This window comes from Phaethon aethereus (genome assembly GCF_964289735.1).
Source record: "Phaethon aethereus genome assembly, chromosome: 3".
In the NCBI taxonomy this organism is placed as follows: Eukaryota; Metazoa; Chordata; class Aves; order Phaethontiformes; family Phaethontidae; genus Phaethon; species Phaethon aethereus.
Window position 1 is genome coordinate 28,379,256 of NC_138576.1, and position 20,570 is coordinate 28,399,825.

General features: G+C 36.2%; 1 protein-coding gene across 2 annotated transcripts in view; it reads right to left on the reverse strand.

The window, feature by feature from the left end:
- Positions 1–20,570, reverse strand: part of COL21A1 (collagen type XXI alpha 1 chain) — a gene marked incomplete at its 5' end in the record, with an annotated part of 91,903 nt that overhangs the window by 26,624 nt on the left and 44,709 nt on the right. For both annotated transcript variants that reach the window (XM_081998125.1, XM_081998124.1), the window contains 2 exons: positions 1,621–1,674; positions 2,035–2,079. In XM_081998125.1, coding sequence (XP_081854251.1) covers positions 1,621–1,674; positions 2,035–2,079 — 99 coding nt within the window. The remainder of the gene's footprint in view (positions 1–1,620; positions 1,675–2,034; positions 2,080–20,570) is intronic.

Genomic DNA, 20,570 nt, shown 5'->3' on the forward strand with positions numbered 1-20,570 from the left:
GCCTCCGACCACCACATCTCTCACCAGTCCTTCTCTGTTTGTAAACAGCAGGTCCAGCAAGGCACCTCCCCTGGTGGGCTCACTCACCAGCTGTGTCAGGAAGTTATCCTCCACACACTCCAGAAACCTCCCAGATTGTTTCCTCTCTGCCATGTTACACTTCACCTCCCTCGAGCTGCTGGCCACACTGCTTTGGATGCAGCCCAGGAGACACTTGGCCTTCTGGGCTGCGAGTGCACATTACCGGCTCACGTGCAGCTTTTCATCCACCAGTAGCCCCAAGTCCTTCTCAACAGGGCTACTCTCGATCCCTTCATCCCCCAGCTTGCCTTGATACCGGGGGTTGCCTGACCCAGGTGCAGGACCCTGTACTTGGCCTTGTTAAACCTCATGGGGTTTCTTCCTCAAGCTTCTCCAGGTCCTCTGGATGGCATCCGATCCCTCAGGTGTGCCAACCAGACTACTCAGCTTGGTGTCATTTGCATCTATGCAAATGCATATGGCTATATACAATAAGAATAAACAACAAATTTCTTAGAAGGCTGAAACTTTTTAGTCATTTAGTCCCCTATTGTCCATAGAGATTAAAGCATGAGTCTTCATTCTGTACTTGATTCTCTACAGTATTTACTTCATTCTAGCAGTAATAGTCTATATTGATCTGCTTGAGGTCAAATATAGGGTGAAACATAGGTTCTTTAACTAAATAAAAAGTCACAGTAAACAGCTTATTTATGATGCTAAGCCATGTATGTCTCAGGAAAGTCAGAAAAGAACATAAAATATCTCAAACACAAAACGAAAACTACAAAAAGACATATTAACAGTGAGGATGATTAATAATGGAACTATCTAAACATTGTTGAAGTTTTCAATAGAAAAGATAATTATTTTTTAAGGCAGCATATGTTCAAACAATGATGAAGTTCCTATTAATTAATGAAAGATCTCTAGTTTTAAGCAGCTGTCCCTTTTGCCTTTAAAATTTCCATTTTTCAAAGTGTACATATACTTGCACCAAATTTCAGAACAATTATTTTACTATTGTGATTTCTAAAGGGTTATAAAGAACACAGAAATATCCCTAGTCAGACAGTAACAAAGATGTGGTAAGCTGGACTGTCCAAAAAGAATGGATTATTTTCCATTTCCTACATTCCAAAATTAAAATTTGTCTTTAAGCATTTTGTGAATTCAGTGATCTCAGCTATTCTCCCAGTCTTTGTCAAAAGAGCACTACCATAAAAGCATCCTGAAATTCATCTTCAGAAATCGATTGTACGCTATGACAATATTTAATTTGGTCTTAACTTTCATAGTAAATTGATTTGAGTACTTTCAAAGTTAATTCAAAGTTAATTAATTCAGTGAGTAAGTTCAGACTACTGTATTTGCTGGATTTGTTTATCAAATCTGCAGTCAGGAAATCAATTTTAAAAAGAAAAGTGGGTATATAATATTGTGGGGGCAATTCAGAAATTAAGACTTAGTCTGATCATATTTGCCAACCTGAAAATGTTAGGTTGGTACTTTACTTGCCATTTCTTGTTTGTCTATTACAACTAGAGAATAACAGCATCAGAATTACTTTTTCACAATAACACCATTTTGCAAACTTACAGTATCCCCCGGTGACCCTTTTGCTCCTGGTTGACCCGGTGGTCCAATTTCACCCTATATTTTTTACATAAAGAGAAGAGTTCTGTGATTAATGTATGCACAGTTTAAAAATCTGTTAAATATTCTTTAATTATGCAGATTTATTTAGTTAGGATTATTTCTCAAAGTATTATGACGTTAACTTTGGTACTTTCAAATTATTAATTCCTTCTGGAATAGTAGAAATAAAACCTAATGAGAGATTTGCAAGCATGCCACAAAGAACTTGAGGCATGTCTCCATTCGTTTGCAGCGTGATTTGATATCCTAAATCCCCACTATGAAAAGTCTCCTCTCAGCACAGACTGAACCCTCACTTTGGAATGGGTATATATATGCACAGTTTTTAACTGTGTTTTGAACTATTAATAATACCTTTTGTCCTTTTGCTCCTTGATTTCCAGGGATTCCAGGAATTCCCTAAGGGTGAAAAAGAAAACCTTTTAAATATATGGAAGAGTTTCTCCAGAAAATAATATATAACCCCTTTCCATGTCCTCACGTCTAAATGTAACAGTTGCCGTATGATTGGGGTTCAAAATATGGGTAGGGAATAGAAAATTAAAAAAAAACGTAAGAGGAAAGAGCTTCAGCTGGAAACATGCAAGCTATTTCATCCGGGGATACAACAAAACACTAATGTTCAGTTGCTCCCAAAGTTTTCCTGACAGGAGTCCATGTCTGCCGCTGGGCAGGATCAGATGGTCCCGCTTGCCCACCAAGGGCTGCAACGCCGTACTGAAAACCCTGACTGACACAAGGAAAAAAAAACACTTTTCATTATCATAGGATTTCTCACATAAGATAGAGCATACCTTCTTCCAGCAAAAATCTGGTCAATAGGACCATGAGTATGACAAATCCTATTTTCCTATATAAAATACAGTGATTGCAACAGAACCCAAGAGATAGCTATAATCACATTTGATGTATGTTAGCTTCCACCTCTATAAATACTTGAAGATCTCTGTCATTTCCTTAGCGTCATTGCTCATTTAGCTCTACAGTATACCTCACAGTTTCCTTATAGTGATCATTTAATTGAATATAATTCAGTTTTAAAACAAAACTTACACGCTTAAAACTGTAGTCTACATTCAGTTAATATTTTTTTTTCTAAAATAGATTTTTTTTAAACTATTAAAAATTTATTGGACAGACACTGTTCTCACTTGTACCATCATTAATCTGCAGCAACAATTTGGCTAACAGACTTTACATTTCAATCTAATATTGAAATTAATATGCTGCAGTGAAAACAAGAGGACTGTTCTGGACATCACCAAAGCAAATGCATTCTGTGGGAAAAAAAAAATAATGTGAATGTAGCGATCATCAGGAATAACATGATAGCTTCCATATGGATTACATCTGTGCAACGTTGGCTTGGAAAAGATAGCTCAATTGTTTTGCAATTTACACCCAGCTTCTAGTTAATAATGACCCCATCAAGCAGACACAGTTCATTGGTCAATGGCACATGAGTTAACTATGACATCCTAAGCATTTTACAGGTCATCAAAATTCCAGTGTACCTATCATTAAAAGCAGCGATCAAAGGATATTGTAACCAAGGTGGTAGGGAATTAAAATAAAATGGGGTTAGAAAATAGGTTTGTGAATTTGTAGCAAGTTGTAACTATAAGAACATTACGCACCAGCAATGCTGCTGGAGAACCCACCTAACCCTTCCCATCCTGATTTAATTATCAAGGAGTTAAATGTAACATTGTGATCATGATATTATGTTTTGTTCTAATAACAAGTAGTCAGAAAGAAGGAACACCTTGGTCAGTTCTACGGTCCGGTGGGTGGGTAATTATTCATTCTATAGTCTTGTCTTAAAACAAAGGACTGTGGGGTGAATGATTGCATATTGGACCAACAGCCCATGAAGATCTATTTAGTGTTGCCAAGTTTAAGTGAACTTTGTAGGAAAGGTAATTCCGGCAGGGGGAGATCGCGACCACCGACTCAGAGACTACCCACTCAAGAAACCCTCCGACTCAAAAGATTAAGGAAGTAAAATCTCAAGAAATTACAGTGAGCATGTGTGGTCATTTACGTGTGAGGCGAGGAATATTTAACCAATCATTGTATGGAAACTTGATGAATATGTATTAATCTTGCCTATAAATGTTTGATTTTTTAACTGATCGACGAACACGATTTAGGAGGAGCTATCCCCCGTGTTCCCGGCGCTGTGAATAAAGAATGCCTGCCTTTTAACACTACATTGGTGTTATGAGGTTTATTCCCGATTTCAGTGACAATATAATAAAAAGAACTGGAAAACAATGTCTTATTCTAAGACTTCTATTTTGCATTGTGTATGTCTTCTTGCTAAACTTTTGTCCAAAACCATCTTAGATCTTTTGCACAAATAAAGAGAAACAGGGCATATTTATCACATTTAGGAAGCTCCATGAGTTCTCAGTATAATTATTTAACAGCTAACTTCCGTAGCTGTAAAATATAAAATTAAACTATAAATATCTGTACCTGTAATATAAAACAGAATTTCATATATGTTGAAAAAAAAACCTCCCACTAGGCTGATGTACCAAAGCTTTCCATCATTATGTTTCTATGTTATTTGCAGGGCTGAGAGAAGATGGTTCCACATACTTAGCCAACCCAGCGAATTATTTACCATTATATAAGCATGGCTAAAAGAAGAAACCACACGTCTCACTGAGCTGTGTTGAACTTTTTTGGCTAAAAGAAATTGCTGATACAAGACATTTAACTTCACCTTCATATCAGTGGCAAAGAAGGATAAAACTCAAAGAACAACAATTGTAAAACTAAGTCATATTTACCTTTTTTTGACTCTTTTTCTTCTGATTAACTCTGCACTACTGAAGTACACAGAACTTAGGCTCTTATTTTAGTGGGAACTAGTCCAGACCCTTAAAATTCTCTTATGGTTCATTGACACTCACTCAGCTAAGAATGGATCTATCACTTATGCTAATGTGAGTGATTCCCAGAGTACACGGGGTGGAGATTTTCAGTTATTGTCCACATGTCAGTTGGCACCAAAGAAAGAGGATGAACTGGCTAATTTGGTCATAAAGAATGTGTTTTGCCCATGAGAGTTATTCTTCTGTAGAGCTTCCATGGTTCAGTAATTACAAAGACTAATTTCTGTAGGATCAGCTCCAGGATGCCTAAAAAATTAAATTTGGTTTCCTTCTCGTTATCTATTCCCAATCTATTGCTTACTTTTACATGGATAATCTCTGGTTATGCCAATTAGAATTATTTGCACCTTGCCAGAAGACAAGGTTAAAAAGTAGCTACAATATCCTGAGTTTCTTCCCTAACTTCTAAGTCAAAAGCCAAACCATGCTTTGGAAATGTGTCTTGTTCCTAAACAGAGATTTCACATGCAGTACAAATCCTCAGAATCTGAGCAATTTTTTTGTCCATCATGAGTAATAAAGCACTTTTAACAGGAAGGTATGTTTAATAGGGTGACATAACACCAACTAAACTATTATAGAAACCTTACTTTAATTATCAAAAAATGTACACTTACTTTAAAGCATGAGGCGAAGCACGTAGTTTTACTCCGTTTGTAAGATAAAAATATAATTTTTGTAAAGAGTATATTGTAACTAAAATTATCACACACACCTGTGTTTAATCAAAACTTAATACGAAACAGATTCATCATGCAATTTTTCTGCCACCAAGGGAAACACAATGTTTGGAACTACTACAAATGGGAAAAATGCCGCCCACTGGGAGCAAGAGAATCAATGCTATGGAATAATATATGATTCACTGGCCTACGGGAAAAAATTGCCTTTGGGGATGTCCTTTGCAAAGCTATCAAGCAACATTTTGTTCATATGCAATAAGAAAAAAGGGGTTGTAATTCCAGATTTTGCTTTGTCTTTCCATAAAACTTATTTTAAATGGTTTGTATTTATCATTTATGCAGTTATAATACCAATAAAACATAGCATTACATTTCTATCCAGAACAGCTAAAAAACAAAGCATCTACCACGCTTTAGTGATCTCTGTCCTTACAAGAGCTGACCATCTTACGCTTCTAATCCAGTTAATTTGTTCCCCTTCTTTTACCTCAAATTTCATGCAAGGTTTATTCAATGTTTCTTCATATTTAAAAATTAAGTTTATGGCAATCCTTACCACTGCCTTAGTTCCTTCAGCATCATCAATTTGACTTTCTCAATTGCCTTCATTTCATTCAAATGCCTTCCTCCTTTCTCTGAATTTTTCCCTTAAATGGGAAGTCTTCCCTTACCCCATAAAAGCCTGTAATATTATTCATTATTTTAGCCTTTATCAGCAAGTGCTATAATCACATGAAATTTAAAGCCAGCAAGATAGCCTAGTAAATGTAATTCTTTGGTGTCTAAAGATTCTCAACTGCAGTTTTATCATGCACTGCTGAGTTTGTGCCTAAAAACTAATGTGGTCATGTATCAGCCTGGCAGCTAACCAACATTTTTTATTTGTTGAGAGTCTGTTGTCTTTACCCTTTGTTCAGCCTCCTTTGCCTGTTTAATCACTTATCTTCTGCTCTGTGTTACCTACGTGTACTGAGAAGCCTGTCAGCTTTCTAAACTTTTGTTACAGACCTGTGGAGGCTTTGCAGGGTACCGCCAGGTCCTAAAGTGACACTTGAATGCCATGTAGGTAACTGAAATAATCTTTGATGTCACTGAAGGTGCTGTGGGATAGCTCATTTAACCTTTGAAAAAGATGTCAGTCTGCTCTAAGAACCGTCATACATGCCAGATGTTGCAGTTGCCCTCGTACACCTCAAATGCCTCTCGGTACCAATGCCTAGGCAACCAAATCCCATGCACCTTGATGTCTCATTCTGTGCAGCAAAAATTACCAAATTACCTCTTTTTTTTTCCCCCTTTTCTTTGCTTGTTTGTATATGCCTGGTGTGATAGGTCTCTATAGGCTCAGACAGCAAAAGCTTCTGACACAAGTCTTCGCATTGGCTAGGAATCACAAGACGTATAAGTGTAAACAAGGATATTCAAAGGTAAAAGGAGCTATGGGTATGCTTCACTTGCAAGAAATAGCAGCGCTTAGCCATGGGTCTCACAGCTTCATCACAGAATGACGCTCATCTGCGTAGACAACTAAATCACCTGATGTCCTCCTCAGCTGCAGCCCCCACAGCTGGGACTTCAGAACACCCAAAAGCATGAATTTGTTTCTATTGTGATGATGAGCTTCAATGATGACACTTCTACAATTCCGTACAAATACTCTATTTTATCCCAGTTTTAGCAAATTAAATACATCTTCCATTCTCTGATAATACCTGGCAGATACAATGGATTTAACTGTAAAAGGAACATGGTTTAAAAATCCCTGGAAAATCCTTGTCGTAGCTTTCATTAATCATGAAGTGTCTATTTTTGTTTTGTATGATATTAAACAGCTGGATTTTTTTCCATGCAGGCCCACAAAAAATGCATTAAGTAAATTGCCTGAGGCCTTATATACAGATGAACTAGGTGTAAGCATTTTTACTTAAGCCACAATCTACATTTCTCAAAATATTTTTCCCACTTTTTCTAGCTAGTATTATGGATTACTTGTATCTCCCTCATACTTAACTTTATGCTTGTGAACAGCAGAAGAAACTATTTTGCAAAACAAAACAAAACAAAAACTATTTCACTCCTAAAATGAATATTTATTGGCCTATTCTATTCTTTATATTCTGCTGCTATCTTTAATATTCCCCATCTCTTCAGAGACTGGTAGGAATTTATTCTTTGGTACTGGCTGATAGCCCTAGTATGGAAAGTAGGAGTTTCTAGACCGCAGATAACATATCCATTGTCATAAAATTCTATTTCTGGAAGATGCAAAATTATAGAATATCTCCAAAAGTTGCTCTGCTATGAGCAAACTCTTTTGTAGTCAATTCCCCCAAGTAGATGAAGAGAGCATTAGTATAATTATCTTATTATTATCTTATTTTCTTAGGGTAGGTATACAAAACTGTACTCTTTCAATACACTGCTTTAAACAAGCTCCACACTGAATAGAGTACCTCTGGACTTTTTTTTTGCAATGTGTCAAACATTTGATAAATACTGTCTAGGACAAATCACTATCACAGTATCTGCTTTCATATTTTATTCTTTTATGATGATGGTCAGGAGGTTAATTTTGCTGTGACTCCACCTTTTTTAAATTATACCAATTTAAAAACAATGATCCATTAAGTAACATTTAGAAACTTTTGCTTGGTGGTCCCATTCTAGGCTGTTTTCCACCTTCACAACAAAAATTCAAACTAATGATCATTCATCATTCAGACAGCAACAAAAGCCTCAAAAAAGACTTCCAGCCAGGCACTGAGAAACTGTAATCAGAATTTCAGTTTTAAAAAGGCCATAGGGTTTTTAAGAAGATTGCCAGAATGGTGCTAATTTTGACCCTACTATTTCTTCAGCGGGGTAACTGTTAATCAAGGTCAGCTGAAGGATCAGATTTGAAACAGATAAAAGTCATGGCTACTGATAAAAAGATGTTTTTTCTAGTGTACATGAGTTTTCTGAACTATGTTTCAGTCAAATGGCTCCTTCCACTCTGAAAAATCCGCAATTCTGATTCTGGGAAGACACTAAAGGACATTACATGAATTATAGCAATAGAACAAGATTTACAAAAAATATCTATCTACCCAGATGTTCCCATGATCCCTTTACACACCTGAAAAATACGACTATTTACATATTACTGATCCTTACCAGAAAAAGCATACTTGATGATACATGAGAGATTTACTGAAGTTATGTAAAAAAAGTACAAGTCAAGCCTTGTACTTTAGTATCAAGCAATTGTACTATAGTATCAAGTCAAGCCTTGTATTATAGTATCAAAGTACTATAATTTGGATAAAAGTACAGAAGTCCAGATACTTTTTAAAAGATTACAGCAAATCCTTGATAATCCTAATAGAATGAAAGACACAAACCCAGTTTGGATAATGGATAAAACTTTCTATTGGGAAACGTAGGAAAATATACATAAAAGAATTTCAATTAAGCTGAATCTGCTACCACTGAGTAGTTGGAATTGATGACAAAGAAAAACGGGCTAAGTACAAAGAAGCAAGCATTCCCACAGACATAATGAGCATCCACCCGACTAGCATAGCAGCTTTACATTAAATGCAGGAAAGGAAAAAGCATTACCAAGATCTTTGCAGTTATAAGACCAGAGTTTGTGAACACTTTTTTTGGCAAGTCAGTTATTAAAAATATAACACACATATGTTAAATGTGGAACACGATGACCCCTGTTGCATTGCCAACAATACAGATCCTGGAAAACTATCATTTGAAAGCTGGAAATACTAATAGAAAATGAAAACTGTGTATATCCTGTCACAGGCTGAAACCAGTGTTACTGTTTCTTGTAAATAGCCTTCAAAATAATATGAGTAACAGACTTGTCAAATCTTTGAGGATCTAAAGGTGGCCAGACAAAACCCGAGTCCCCAGCCCTTTAGGAGACACCACGATGTCCTCCTCTGCCTGACATGCCAGGCACCAGCCTTATGGACTGTGCAAACCAACATCCACAGTCTAAAAAGTTTACACGGACTTCTAACAGCTGACAAACTGACCCGTGTTTGACATTTACATCCAAACACACTGGTATCCACGCAGTTACATGCCTTCAAAACGTTTTTAAACTTCTCCACTACTTACATCATAGAGAAAAGCTTATGGGTCACACAATTTGAGCACCTTGCATGCATCTGAGAGGGCAGGCTGAGGATGGCAGAGCGTCCTCAAAGGGCACTGACCGCTGCCCTGCTCCTTGCGTGCAACACGCCCGGCTGCCTGACTCTACAAGAATCACAGTTCGGTTCACACAGGTCGCAGCGACGCAGAAGAATGAAGCCATCCTCCTTTCCCGAGCAAGGAAATTAAACTCAGTTAAATTAGCAGTGAGTAGGTTTAACAACAAATCATGCATTTTTTCCATATGGTGCATACTGTGAAGTTTGTCACAGGATGTAGCAAAGGAAAACAGTAAAACTGTGTTCCAAAAAGGACTGTAAAATTACTAGAAAATTGGTCCATTGCTGGCTATTAAGCAGAATGGGCCAGCATGCATTTTTGGCTAAGGAAGTCCCAAAAGCTCTGACAAACAGAATCTGGCAGTAAATAACAGGCAAAAAAATAATAATCATTTTCTACATACTCGTATCCATTGTCAGAGAAAAAGTTCTGTGATAATTCCTTTACTCTGAGTCTGCTTGGCAGTTCTTATCTGTGTTTAAGAAACAGCTAGGAGAAGTTGGTGCAGAAAAAGGGATCAAACCCTTCCAGAGTACAAAGAAGGAAAATCACACCTCGACTGACATAGCAATCACTAAGACTAAATTAAATTACTAAAACTAATTACTAAAGCAAAAATTAATTTGCACAGTAAGAGTCAAAGGTTCTTTCTAAAATGGGTTAATATTTCTGTAGTACATTTCTTCATTCTTGGTCTTAGTGAATTCAATAACCTTGGTTTTCCTGGTCCTGTAGTAATTTTTTCCATATTGGTCCAATACAAGTAAAATGCATCAAAAGCCTAAAGTCGAATTTTTTTTAGGCTTGACCTAAGAACAGGATCTCATAAGCATTCCTTGAGCTTCATTAGCCCAGAGTACTCTTTGATTCGTGATATTTAATCTTTTTAGAACAATGTCTAAGCACAAATATACAATATTTTAAAATTATGTATCTGAATATGTAATAATGAAGATTTCCAATACAACAACATGTGGTACAAATGAAAAAGGATGTATTTTTATCATGGAGGTTTTTTTCAGTTTGGGAAGGAGAGATCTTATAACATCATGGTATTTTAATCTTAGCAGAACCATTAATTAGACCTAATTTAAATGGATTTAAATTCACTCTGAATAAAGATTGCTTAGTTTTTTGTCCCATTATGGATGGGAAGCCAGCCTGTATTCAGACAAGAACTTCCATAGCTTCAATTCAGTGTAATTTTAATACGTAAAGACGACAAAAATGAATACACTAACTGCACCACATTTCCCCAAATTTGCTAGCACTGTATATACCTGAGTGCCTGAGACTTGAGTATCAGCTTCTCAATTTCAGGCTTAAAGCTCGTTGTGGACAGGGACTCTCTTCATTGCTTCCTGAACAGAGGTGAGCCAACTGATCTCAATTATAAAGCTATCTTTATCACCTCCTTTATAGCAAGAATATTAAGTATAAGCAATACTAACGTGGGTTCTCTGATGAAAGGATTTTTAAGGCTCAGAAGTACTGCAGATCTCCCTTATTTCACTTCACTATATCTCTTCCTATTTCTACATTACAATGTGGCAATCTGTCTTGAACAATTGGCATGATCTTAACTGAATATACAGCACAAGAATAATGCAATGCTGTTGATCATGAAGGACACATGGAAGAACAAGCATAACAAGAAACAGCCTAGCTACCGCTTCAACACAAAAATAACTTAAGTCCTGCTTTAAATTGTTTTCTTGTTTTTCTCTTTCACATTTTCTGGAAGGGTTCAATTCAACTAACTTTAACTAATCTAAAAATCTAAACTGTCTAAGCCAGTTAAAAGAAACAGGCAACATTAGAAGAAAATGACCCCTTCTATTCGAAACAATTATTTCATGATAGGATGAATAATCCTATGCAGATATAAGTTTCATATCAGAGAAGAACCATAACACAGAGATGGACTAAATACATCTATTTAACTATATTAGGTGAAATTAAAAACATTCTAGGTAATTATCAGAGTACAGACTGTAGATGAGATGCCCGGGTGCAGCACTAAGAGACATGAAGGAGTTACAGCTAGACTGCTTCATATCACCACCCTGACCACAGTTCTGGAGGAGGCTGTGACTCAGACCTTCTGAGGACATAGGTATGGCAAATCTTTGCTCTGGCTTGTCCCATATGTTGAACAAGAATGAAAAGCAAGAAAAGCAAGAAAACTGGCTACCCTGTGACTACCCTGTTGAAGTTGGATCCAAAGAAGGAAAGTCAAACATCCTTTTGGTAATTCTCTTTCTACTTGTGGTTAAGTAACTCACCATAAACATGTTGAGAAGCACAGAATAGCAATGTGTAAGTGAAATCAACTGAAATAATAAATATTTATGGCTGCTACATTCTAACTGAATGTCTTCTTCATTCATAGCCTACTGCCTACATTTGGTTTCTAAGTATAGCAATCAGTTGAGGGATGTTTCTGTTTGGTCTCCAGAGTCACTGGAAACTCCAGCAGATATTTACCTACGTTGTAAAACAGAATATTAGTTCCTAGTATTGATAGTGTATAAGGAAACGAAGATAGAAATATTTAGGGGATGTGTTAAAGGCACTTAAACGTCTCTTCTTCTGATTATTCTCTAGCATGAACATTACCAGAGACACAATTCACATCAAGAAGAGGGTGCTTTCCCTAGAAACCTGAAACACCACATCCCTGTGCTCTGCGGAGCAACTTTTGAATACATCTAGGAATTTGTCCTTGAGCCATACTATTAAGATTCAAATCGCACTTTATATTACTGTTATGTTAAAATGCAATGATATAAACCAGTGATAATCAATAATGTGTGTACCTAAAAAAGAAATATGAAATTGTACACACGAACAGAAATTGCACTGTGAAGCCTTAGATCCTATAGCGTGGCCTGTGACTACATGGAATTACCAATGTACAGTATAAAAAGTTTGGTCTGAATTTTGCATTCATACACCATAAATGGGGGGAAGAAAACCCTACACACACTCTGCTTTTATTTACCATAAGTGATAATCTTAGAGCTAAAACTTTATTGTCTGACAAATATTTGAAGATTCAAAACATTTCCATTTTGCAGCATATGTTAAAACAATGCCAAAAAATCCAGATCCATCTTGATTTTTCATAGATTGCTTCTGAGACCTGACAAAATGAAAGAGCACAGTAAGCTCTTTCATTTAGTGAAGCTTAGTGGCAAGCTCAGTGACTTGCCACTTAGAACATTAACATATTAATTACATATTCATGCATTTCACAGTCTCTAGTCACATAATCTAACATACATGACACTTTCTGTGTGATTGAACACAAGCTGCTGAGCAATAACCTTGAACACAACTGCTGTGAATTACAGATGAAAGCAATGAAAAATTGACATTCTTATTTATAATCTGGTAAACTAAATTAATATGTTCTATGCCTTGTATTTTTGCATAAAATCTACTGTCTAAATGACCATTTATTGTTACTAAAAATATTTTTAATTCTATTAGCTGGCATTGCTGCAAAATATTCAAACACAAAGAGAAAATAAAATCTTGCATATTACTTACTTGTAACTCCTCTACCACAATCCACAAAAGGGACGTTTACTCCACTGGTTGTCAAATATTTTCTCCTTTACAAAAGAATGTTTTTTCATTTTTTGCTTTTTCTTCCCAATAAACTGCAAAAATGTTACTTCAATGATTTAAAATACTTTGTCATATCATGTTTTGCTTAAAAGGTGATACATATATGCCTAAGTCAGGCCAAAATCATGTGATGATACTGCCACCCAATAGGGACTGTTGGGTACTTTGGCTGTCAGAAGTTCATTCAAATTCGTAAGTATTTCATTATGCATCTATTTATTTTTCTGGTCCTAAGCATAATGTTTCTGTCGAGGAATACACAAAATCAATTTTGTTAAAAAGGTAATTTCCAATGTGTTACCTATATTACTGAAGGATTTGACAGTGTCTTGAAGTGTTCCCTGAACACTGTGGGAGTTAAGAAGAAAACTGTAAGGCAAGAATAATGGAGAGACGTTGCTGTTTCAAGATTAATCAGCACATGTGAAATATTATTTACTGGAAGTATAAACACCAGCTTTCCTGGTACTAAAATGGCAGATGTCAGCCCAATACACAACATGTAACAGTCCAAACATTCTCTTCAAGCATTTACTACTTCAGAAAAGCCTTTCTTGGATGTATGAAATTAGCACAGACGTTAGGAATGCCCTAAGTATTACTGACATCAGGTGGATCCAAAAGAAACGTAAATGAGTCCTTTTTTAAGTATCACACGTCAAAGGAAGTGAATGTTAACTACTCCAGGCATACCTATTTTATACCAGTTTTACTATACAACTTGCAAGATCTTTAGTGGTTATTCTCTTCTCAGCAGGATGAATTAACTCATTAAGCCTGGAAAGTATTAGATCAGATCAAATTAAATTAAACACTTAAGCAAACACATAATTTAGTAAACTTACAGAAAAAGTAAAGAATGATTAAAGAACATCTAAACTTTTTAAATCAGAGCAGCTACCCAGACAGAGCCAAACTGATTCACACACACACTCACACAGAGATTATATAGTTTTGATTCTTTAATCTAAGCCAATTCAACATTTTTAACTGAGATTTGGGAGTAAAGAAATTTCTGATAAAGAATACAGCATCAATTTACAGTTGTGTGGAATTGACCATTCAACTCCTCAAAAATCTCCACTTGATCAAGTCCAGCAATTTCTTAGAATGTCTTTTTTTCAGTCCAAGTAGTAGTATGTTAGCTAATATACTTGAAATGTATCTGTACATTATTTGCTCAAAATAACATAATAAAACCTCATCAGAAATGCTTCTGTAAAGCATGCTTATAGTAAACTGACTTTCTCCCACTTAAAAATACATTAAAAGTCAAATTGTATAGCTATAATGTTCAAATACTGATAAACCATTTCTATAGAAAGGTCCACTGTAATATTAATACTAAGAAAATCTAAGTTCTGGTACTCAGAAAAAAGGTAGTGAAGTTTGTAATCCTGTGCATATTGCGGTCTGCAACTGATGTGAAATTCTAAATGCACAAGCGTTTCAATGGGCAAACATTTATATGTATTTTTGAGTAATACTGCCATGAGAGGGGACATCTGATGTGTACCGTATACATCCATACTGCCAAGATGATTCACTCTTAGTTCTGTACCGGACCTCTAGACTCCATCCTAGCCAAGCTGCAAACATAACAGCTGAAGGCTGAAGCTGCAGTATCAAGTGAATATGACCATTCCCTCAGTGGGAAAAACCACAGGTGGAACAATGTGTGTCACAGCTCTTACTCTACAGACAGTATAAACTTATGCCAAAGCACTCCATCTGGGAATTAAAGCTCACTTTCTAGTACAGATGACTAATAAGTATAATATCAAGCTCAAAGTCTCGACATGAAAATTTCCAATAAATACTCAAAATTATTTTAATGCATAGAAGAAATTACTCTTTAGAAGAGTTCGTGGTTTTGTGTATAAACAGGACTAGGTCATTGGAATCACTCACAGAATACAAATAAATAAGCACTACCACTAATTTTGTGCTTAGAAGATAGTAATTGCACTCTTTAACAAAGCTGCACCTTCAAGTGTTTGCTGCAGGACAATTCTTTCAGAATCACACTGTTTTAACAGATTGTTTTAATGTATAGAGGATTAACAAATTATTAAGAGACATTTTAACAAATGACATGCATCTGTTTATTGTCATACAGCTCAGCAAGTTAGTAGGGAGATTTTAAATTGCTACAGCATATTGGTCAGCGGTATTTCTATCACTATGTTTACAAGCCAGCTGCAATGGAGGAGGAACGCTGGTATGTAACTTGTATCAGCACATGAATTAGTAAGAAAAGTGCCAGTGTAGCCATAAAAAGGTCACTACAGCATACAAGTATAAAACAGACTACTCTGAGTACTGTTTAAAACTATTTATAGCACACACCATTCATGTCCATAATAGGCTTTACCACTACAGCTCCTTTCATATTTCCTTGTATCTTTAAAGAAATTGCCTTTGTTAACATTGCATCTATAAAATAGTCATAAAGAACTGGCAGCAAGATATGCCACTTTTTCTCCACTTGTTTTCCAAAGTTAGCAAATTTGAAAAGGTACTAAGTGAAAAAATCCAAAAACAATACTTTCCTAAGTCTCTGTAGACAAAACAAAAATAAAGATACGTATAGAAAACTAACATAATTGATGTAATTGCATAGTGTGTGAAGACAGAAATTTAAAAATTAGAAATCGTGAGGAACAGACAGAAAGTGAGAAATAGATGGGAGAGAACTGTTAGTTTTACAACTTAGAAAAGCAGGCATTATTTCCCAAGTTGCATTAGGTCTGTGGGTCCAAGTTTATTACAGCATTTATTGTGGCCCCAGTCCAGACTGAATTCAATAGGAATCTTTCCATTGACTTCAATACAGTTGGATCAGCAACTATGCTGTCATGTCTTCTATCATTTTTGTCATCTGGGAATAAAAGAGTAGTCAGACTAGTCTGCCTGAAGTTCTAAAGTCTTTAATTACCTGTTTCTTTACAGCACCACTTTCATATTTATCTTCTTGATAGCAATTAACTCTGCTGAAAATATAGGATGGAATGAATTTAGTTAGAATAACTTGTCAGTCAGAATCAAGAAGATAACCTAGGTTGCAAATAAAATCTGTTAAAAACATATACACCTAAAGTGGACCTAAAAGTTATAATTGACAGGAAAACCTGCTTTCAGTCTAAAAAATGTGGCTGAGCTTACAGCAAGCATTGTGTAATTAAAGAAGGATTATTGCAAGTATTGTGCTGTCAAAGCTGTCATCTCCCCTCAAGTGGGAACAAGACTAACATCTGTTATAGTAGCTCCAGCAATCAGAAAGTCATTAGCAAGACTCCGCCCAGTCTACTCCAACAATTCAGAAATTAGAAGAAGAAATAAAGAAACAAACATTAAAACACTAATTCAACTAACCAAACCTACTTGTAAAGAAATAATGATGTACGGCATATGCCTACCAAAGTCTTACTGCATCAGCTGTTTATGTAGAAAAAAAAAAACCCTACCTGATTAACCACTTCACTTTATATATATAATTGTATTTACAGGTCAAAGTCAGAATTTTCAACAGAGAAATAAGGTATTCTTTTGAGACCCACAAGACATCATTTGCAGAGCAAATACTAGTCCTTACTTCCCTTACGACTCTCACGCTGACACCTTTGAAAGGCAGGCCATCATGTTCAGAGTTCAGCTGCTACTATCAAGGTATCTCAGACTAGTAGAAAAGCATGAATATTAGACTTGAAGCTATGAATTTTGATAGACTCACACCATCCAGTTTGCTGAGTCCCCTCTCCTGATCACTTTTCTCTTAAAGACTGACAGGAAATAAATTCTTCTAAATATATTACTTACAAAGAGACTACTATTTTATAGCAGTGCTTAGTTTAAGGCAATATAAAACTTGAATTACTATTTAGTACTCTATGAAACATTTTCAGAAGTATCGAATCCACACAACACATGATCTTTTGAGCATCAGAAATACAACAGGATTTTTATGCTTTAATCTACTGAGAGATTGAAAATAGAAATACAACAGTAATCTGATGATTAAAAAATAAACTAAGTAAAACTTTCAGAAAGAAAGATATTTTTCACAAGACCTATTGCAGAAATATACTATAGAGTTTTTAGGTTTGTTTCTAACTGAAGTATTTCATAACTCACTATATAAATGCAGATACAAAGTATAAATTTTGAGTAAATGGCATCTTATTAAGTAAAATTGGTACAACCAACATAACATTAAGTGCACCAAGCAAAGCGTATCATTGTGATCATTGAAAAACACATTTGTGCGTACGTGTGCTGTATTTCACTTCCACATGTCTCAGCCAGTGGTCATCATCTGTGTCAGTCAACAAAAACACACTGTGCTGCTCCTTCTATTTGTGAAATAGGAAATAGGACTGACAAAGTATTCACACATGATGCTGCATTCTCAAATATGGTTGTTATCAGAAACAACTCTGCAAATACAGTTGATAAATGACCACTAAAAGCACAGAATTAGAGCTATTTTATGGAAGTTGAATAGTAGCTTTCCTCCTAAACAGACTAGCATAGCTCTTACGCTCCACTCTCTATTGCAAAAGTTTTGACAGTGAATTTTAAACTCTTACATGAATAGTTCGAAACATTTACCAAGTTTTCTATTATTCACAGTCCCATCCTATTCCACTGGTAAGTGGCTACTTTCCTCCTCATATATCTACCTAACTTAACCAAGTTAAATGTGCAGAAATCATGTTAAAATTACTTTCCGATGCTGTTGTACTCTTGAAGGCGGACTTCAACACCTTAAAATTTGCACATCTAACTATATTAGATAAACTTATAAAAAATGCTCCTCTTTAGACATCATTCACTCATTTCACATTTTTCACTCAAATATGGTAGCTGTGGTGTTAATATTTCTCTCCTCAGTGATTCTCATGAGAATGTACATGTGGCTAGAGGCATAAAAGTATGCAACTAAAATGAAAGAAAATTTTGTTGCAGCAGGTATATATAGGGAAAATATAATTTTTCAGAATTTCCCTCTTTCTCAAATATTTGCTCATTTATATATGGCAGTTTATGAAAAGACAGTCAGTGATATGAGTAAAACTGTACTGAAGAAGAAAGTTCATTACAATCAGCTACATTTACATTTTAATAAGTAAATATCATTATTATTATTATTTTTAATAAGTAAATATCATTATTTCCTATATTATGATGATGATGATTGTCTGCCAGGCATTTTTTCCAAGAACAGGATCGCTAAGGAACATTGTCAGTATACAGATAACACAGTGGCTAGTAGTTCTGTGTCTTTTTTTTTCACAATTTCCTATGCAAAGAAAGACAAGAGAGGCAACAGTGAACACAAGACTATTTAACAAGCCATCTTGCTCAAGGTGTTGCACTCTAACGCTTCCACTAAAGCCAATTTGTTGGTAGGGAAGAGATTTGGAAAACTGTATAATAAGGGAGAGGAGGAGATATTACATTCTTCACACATAAGAAAAAAATACCAAAAAAATTTTCATTCTGCATACTACCACGTAACAAAGTCAGGAGTTTTCTTTCCTTAGTTCCCGTTTCTATTAATCTCAGCATGGCTATAGATGCAGTAGAATTACATTAACTTTAGGTTTGCATTCCACATATAAAGGCTACCTGGCTATACCAGTTTCTGTGTTCTATTTTAAAGATTTCTGCCTTACGAAGAAAAATACAGAAACTTCTGTTGGAGATTTCTATACCCTTAGTAGATCTTGAACATGTTTCAAAAAGAATTTGGCTACTATACCCTAGCATAAAACACACATTTTTCAGGGAATGCATTGATCTAGATCTGTCATTCCTGATGCAGTTATAAGAGATAACAGACAAACGGGGAGTATAGGTATAACAGTGGGAGTCAGCTCAGAAGCTGAAAGTCATGTTACGTTGCTATCGCTGGCACAGACGAGGCCACATCTGAGGTCTTGTGATGTGACCTAAATATTAAGGGCAAACTCTACCATTTTAAGTGTTTGCAGCTGTATTTCTGAAAAACATGATTTCTTGAGAGTAAGTATGAGCAATTGCAAATGTTCAGACATATTACTTGTGGCAGGACAGCATATGCTAGGCCTAGAAGAGTGCTATAAAATGTCCTGCCAGCTTCACCCACAAGCACTCACTTCAGAGTTCCCATCTGCATGACTGTAAACACAAGAAGTCTAACACAGCTTCCACTGAAACAAAACTCCGACAAAGCTCTACCTATGTTAAAAAGGACAGCCAGGCTGAAATTAAGCTCAAATAAATCTTGATTTATTCTATCCTTTAGACAGCTGGCCCCTCAAAAAAATGTACTTGTCAAAACAGCCTGTCATCAGCAAGCTAGATGACTAGCCATTAAACTACTCAAGTGACAGCATGGCCTATTTTTGTCATCAGTAAAATGAGCTTGATTACTAGCTTTACTAAATGCTATCTAAATTATTCTGTCCATACTGTCAAATGTTATTCTTACACAGAGTGGCTAGGATTGGGATGGCCTGGCTAACTTAAGTTCCAAGTAGTACTACATCGCTTGGAATTATTTGCTTAGCTTTACAACCCACTTTTTCCTGTTCATAAATTTGGGGACTAATAAGAGTAATAATACATTAGAAAGTATGTTGTCCAGAAAATAACCACACCTCTCAGAGACTGGAGGCAATGGGAGTTCAGTTCAACTATGGTCTCCATATTAGACAGTTGCTTCTTAGATGTCTTCTCAAGATACATTCTTTTTGCAACTGTGCTCTTTTTATTTGCTAAAGCAAGAGGGATCATAAGATGGCTATTTTTAAAAAGACCAGCTTAACAAGTTAGGCTACATCTAGCACTAATGTGGCTGAATGGAAGAGATAAAGACTGTTGGCATGTATGTTTGTGTGGGTGGGGTATCCATGCAACCTGCTGAGCTGGCCCAAGGCTGCAAGTTGCATCTGGCTGGTTAACGATATCGAGTCATACAGTTTCCATGGTATCATCCAAGGCCTGTCCTGAGCTTAGGCAGCCTATCTGGCTATCACAGAGCACAGCAGAGTTCAGTCCCTCTCTCCCACACTAGTGCCCTAACTACTAGGGTATCCCACCAGAGAAGATCACATTGAATTGCACAGAAGAGGAGCAGAGTGGAGGCGCTTACATGTTATACATCAAATACTCATTGGAGGAACAACAGAAACAAAAGAAGCAGTAAGTTGCACAAGACATCCCTCACAGCCCCCACAATCCGGCTCACCTCCCATCGGATGAAAGCCAACTACCCTCTACTTGAAGAGGGGAGCCCACGTATTCCATGGCTGAGGATAGCTTTCATCTTGCACAGCGCAAGCGCACACTTTTACCACAAAGTGCTGCACAGAAATGCCCTCTGCTCCTCCTCCAGGCTCTAAATAGATGGGAGCACCATGTTTGCACACGCAGCCTGGTGCTACACCAGCAACAGAGGGAG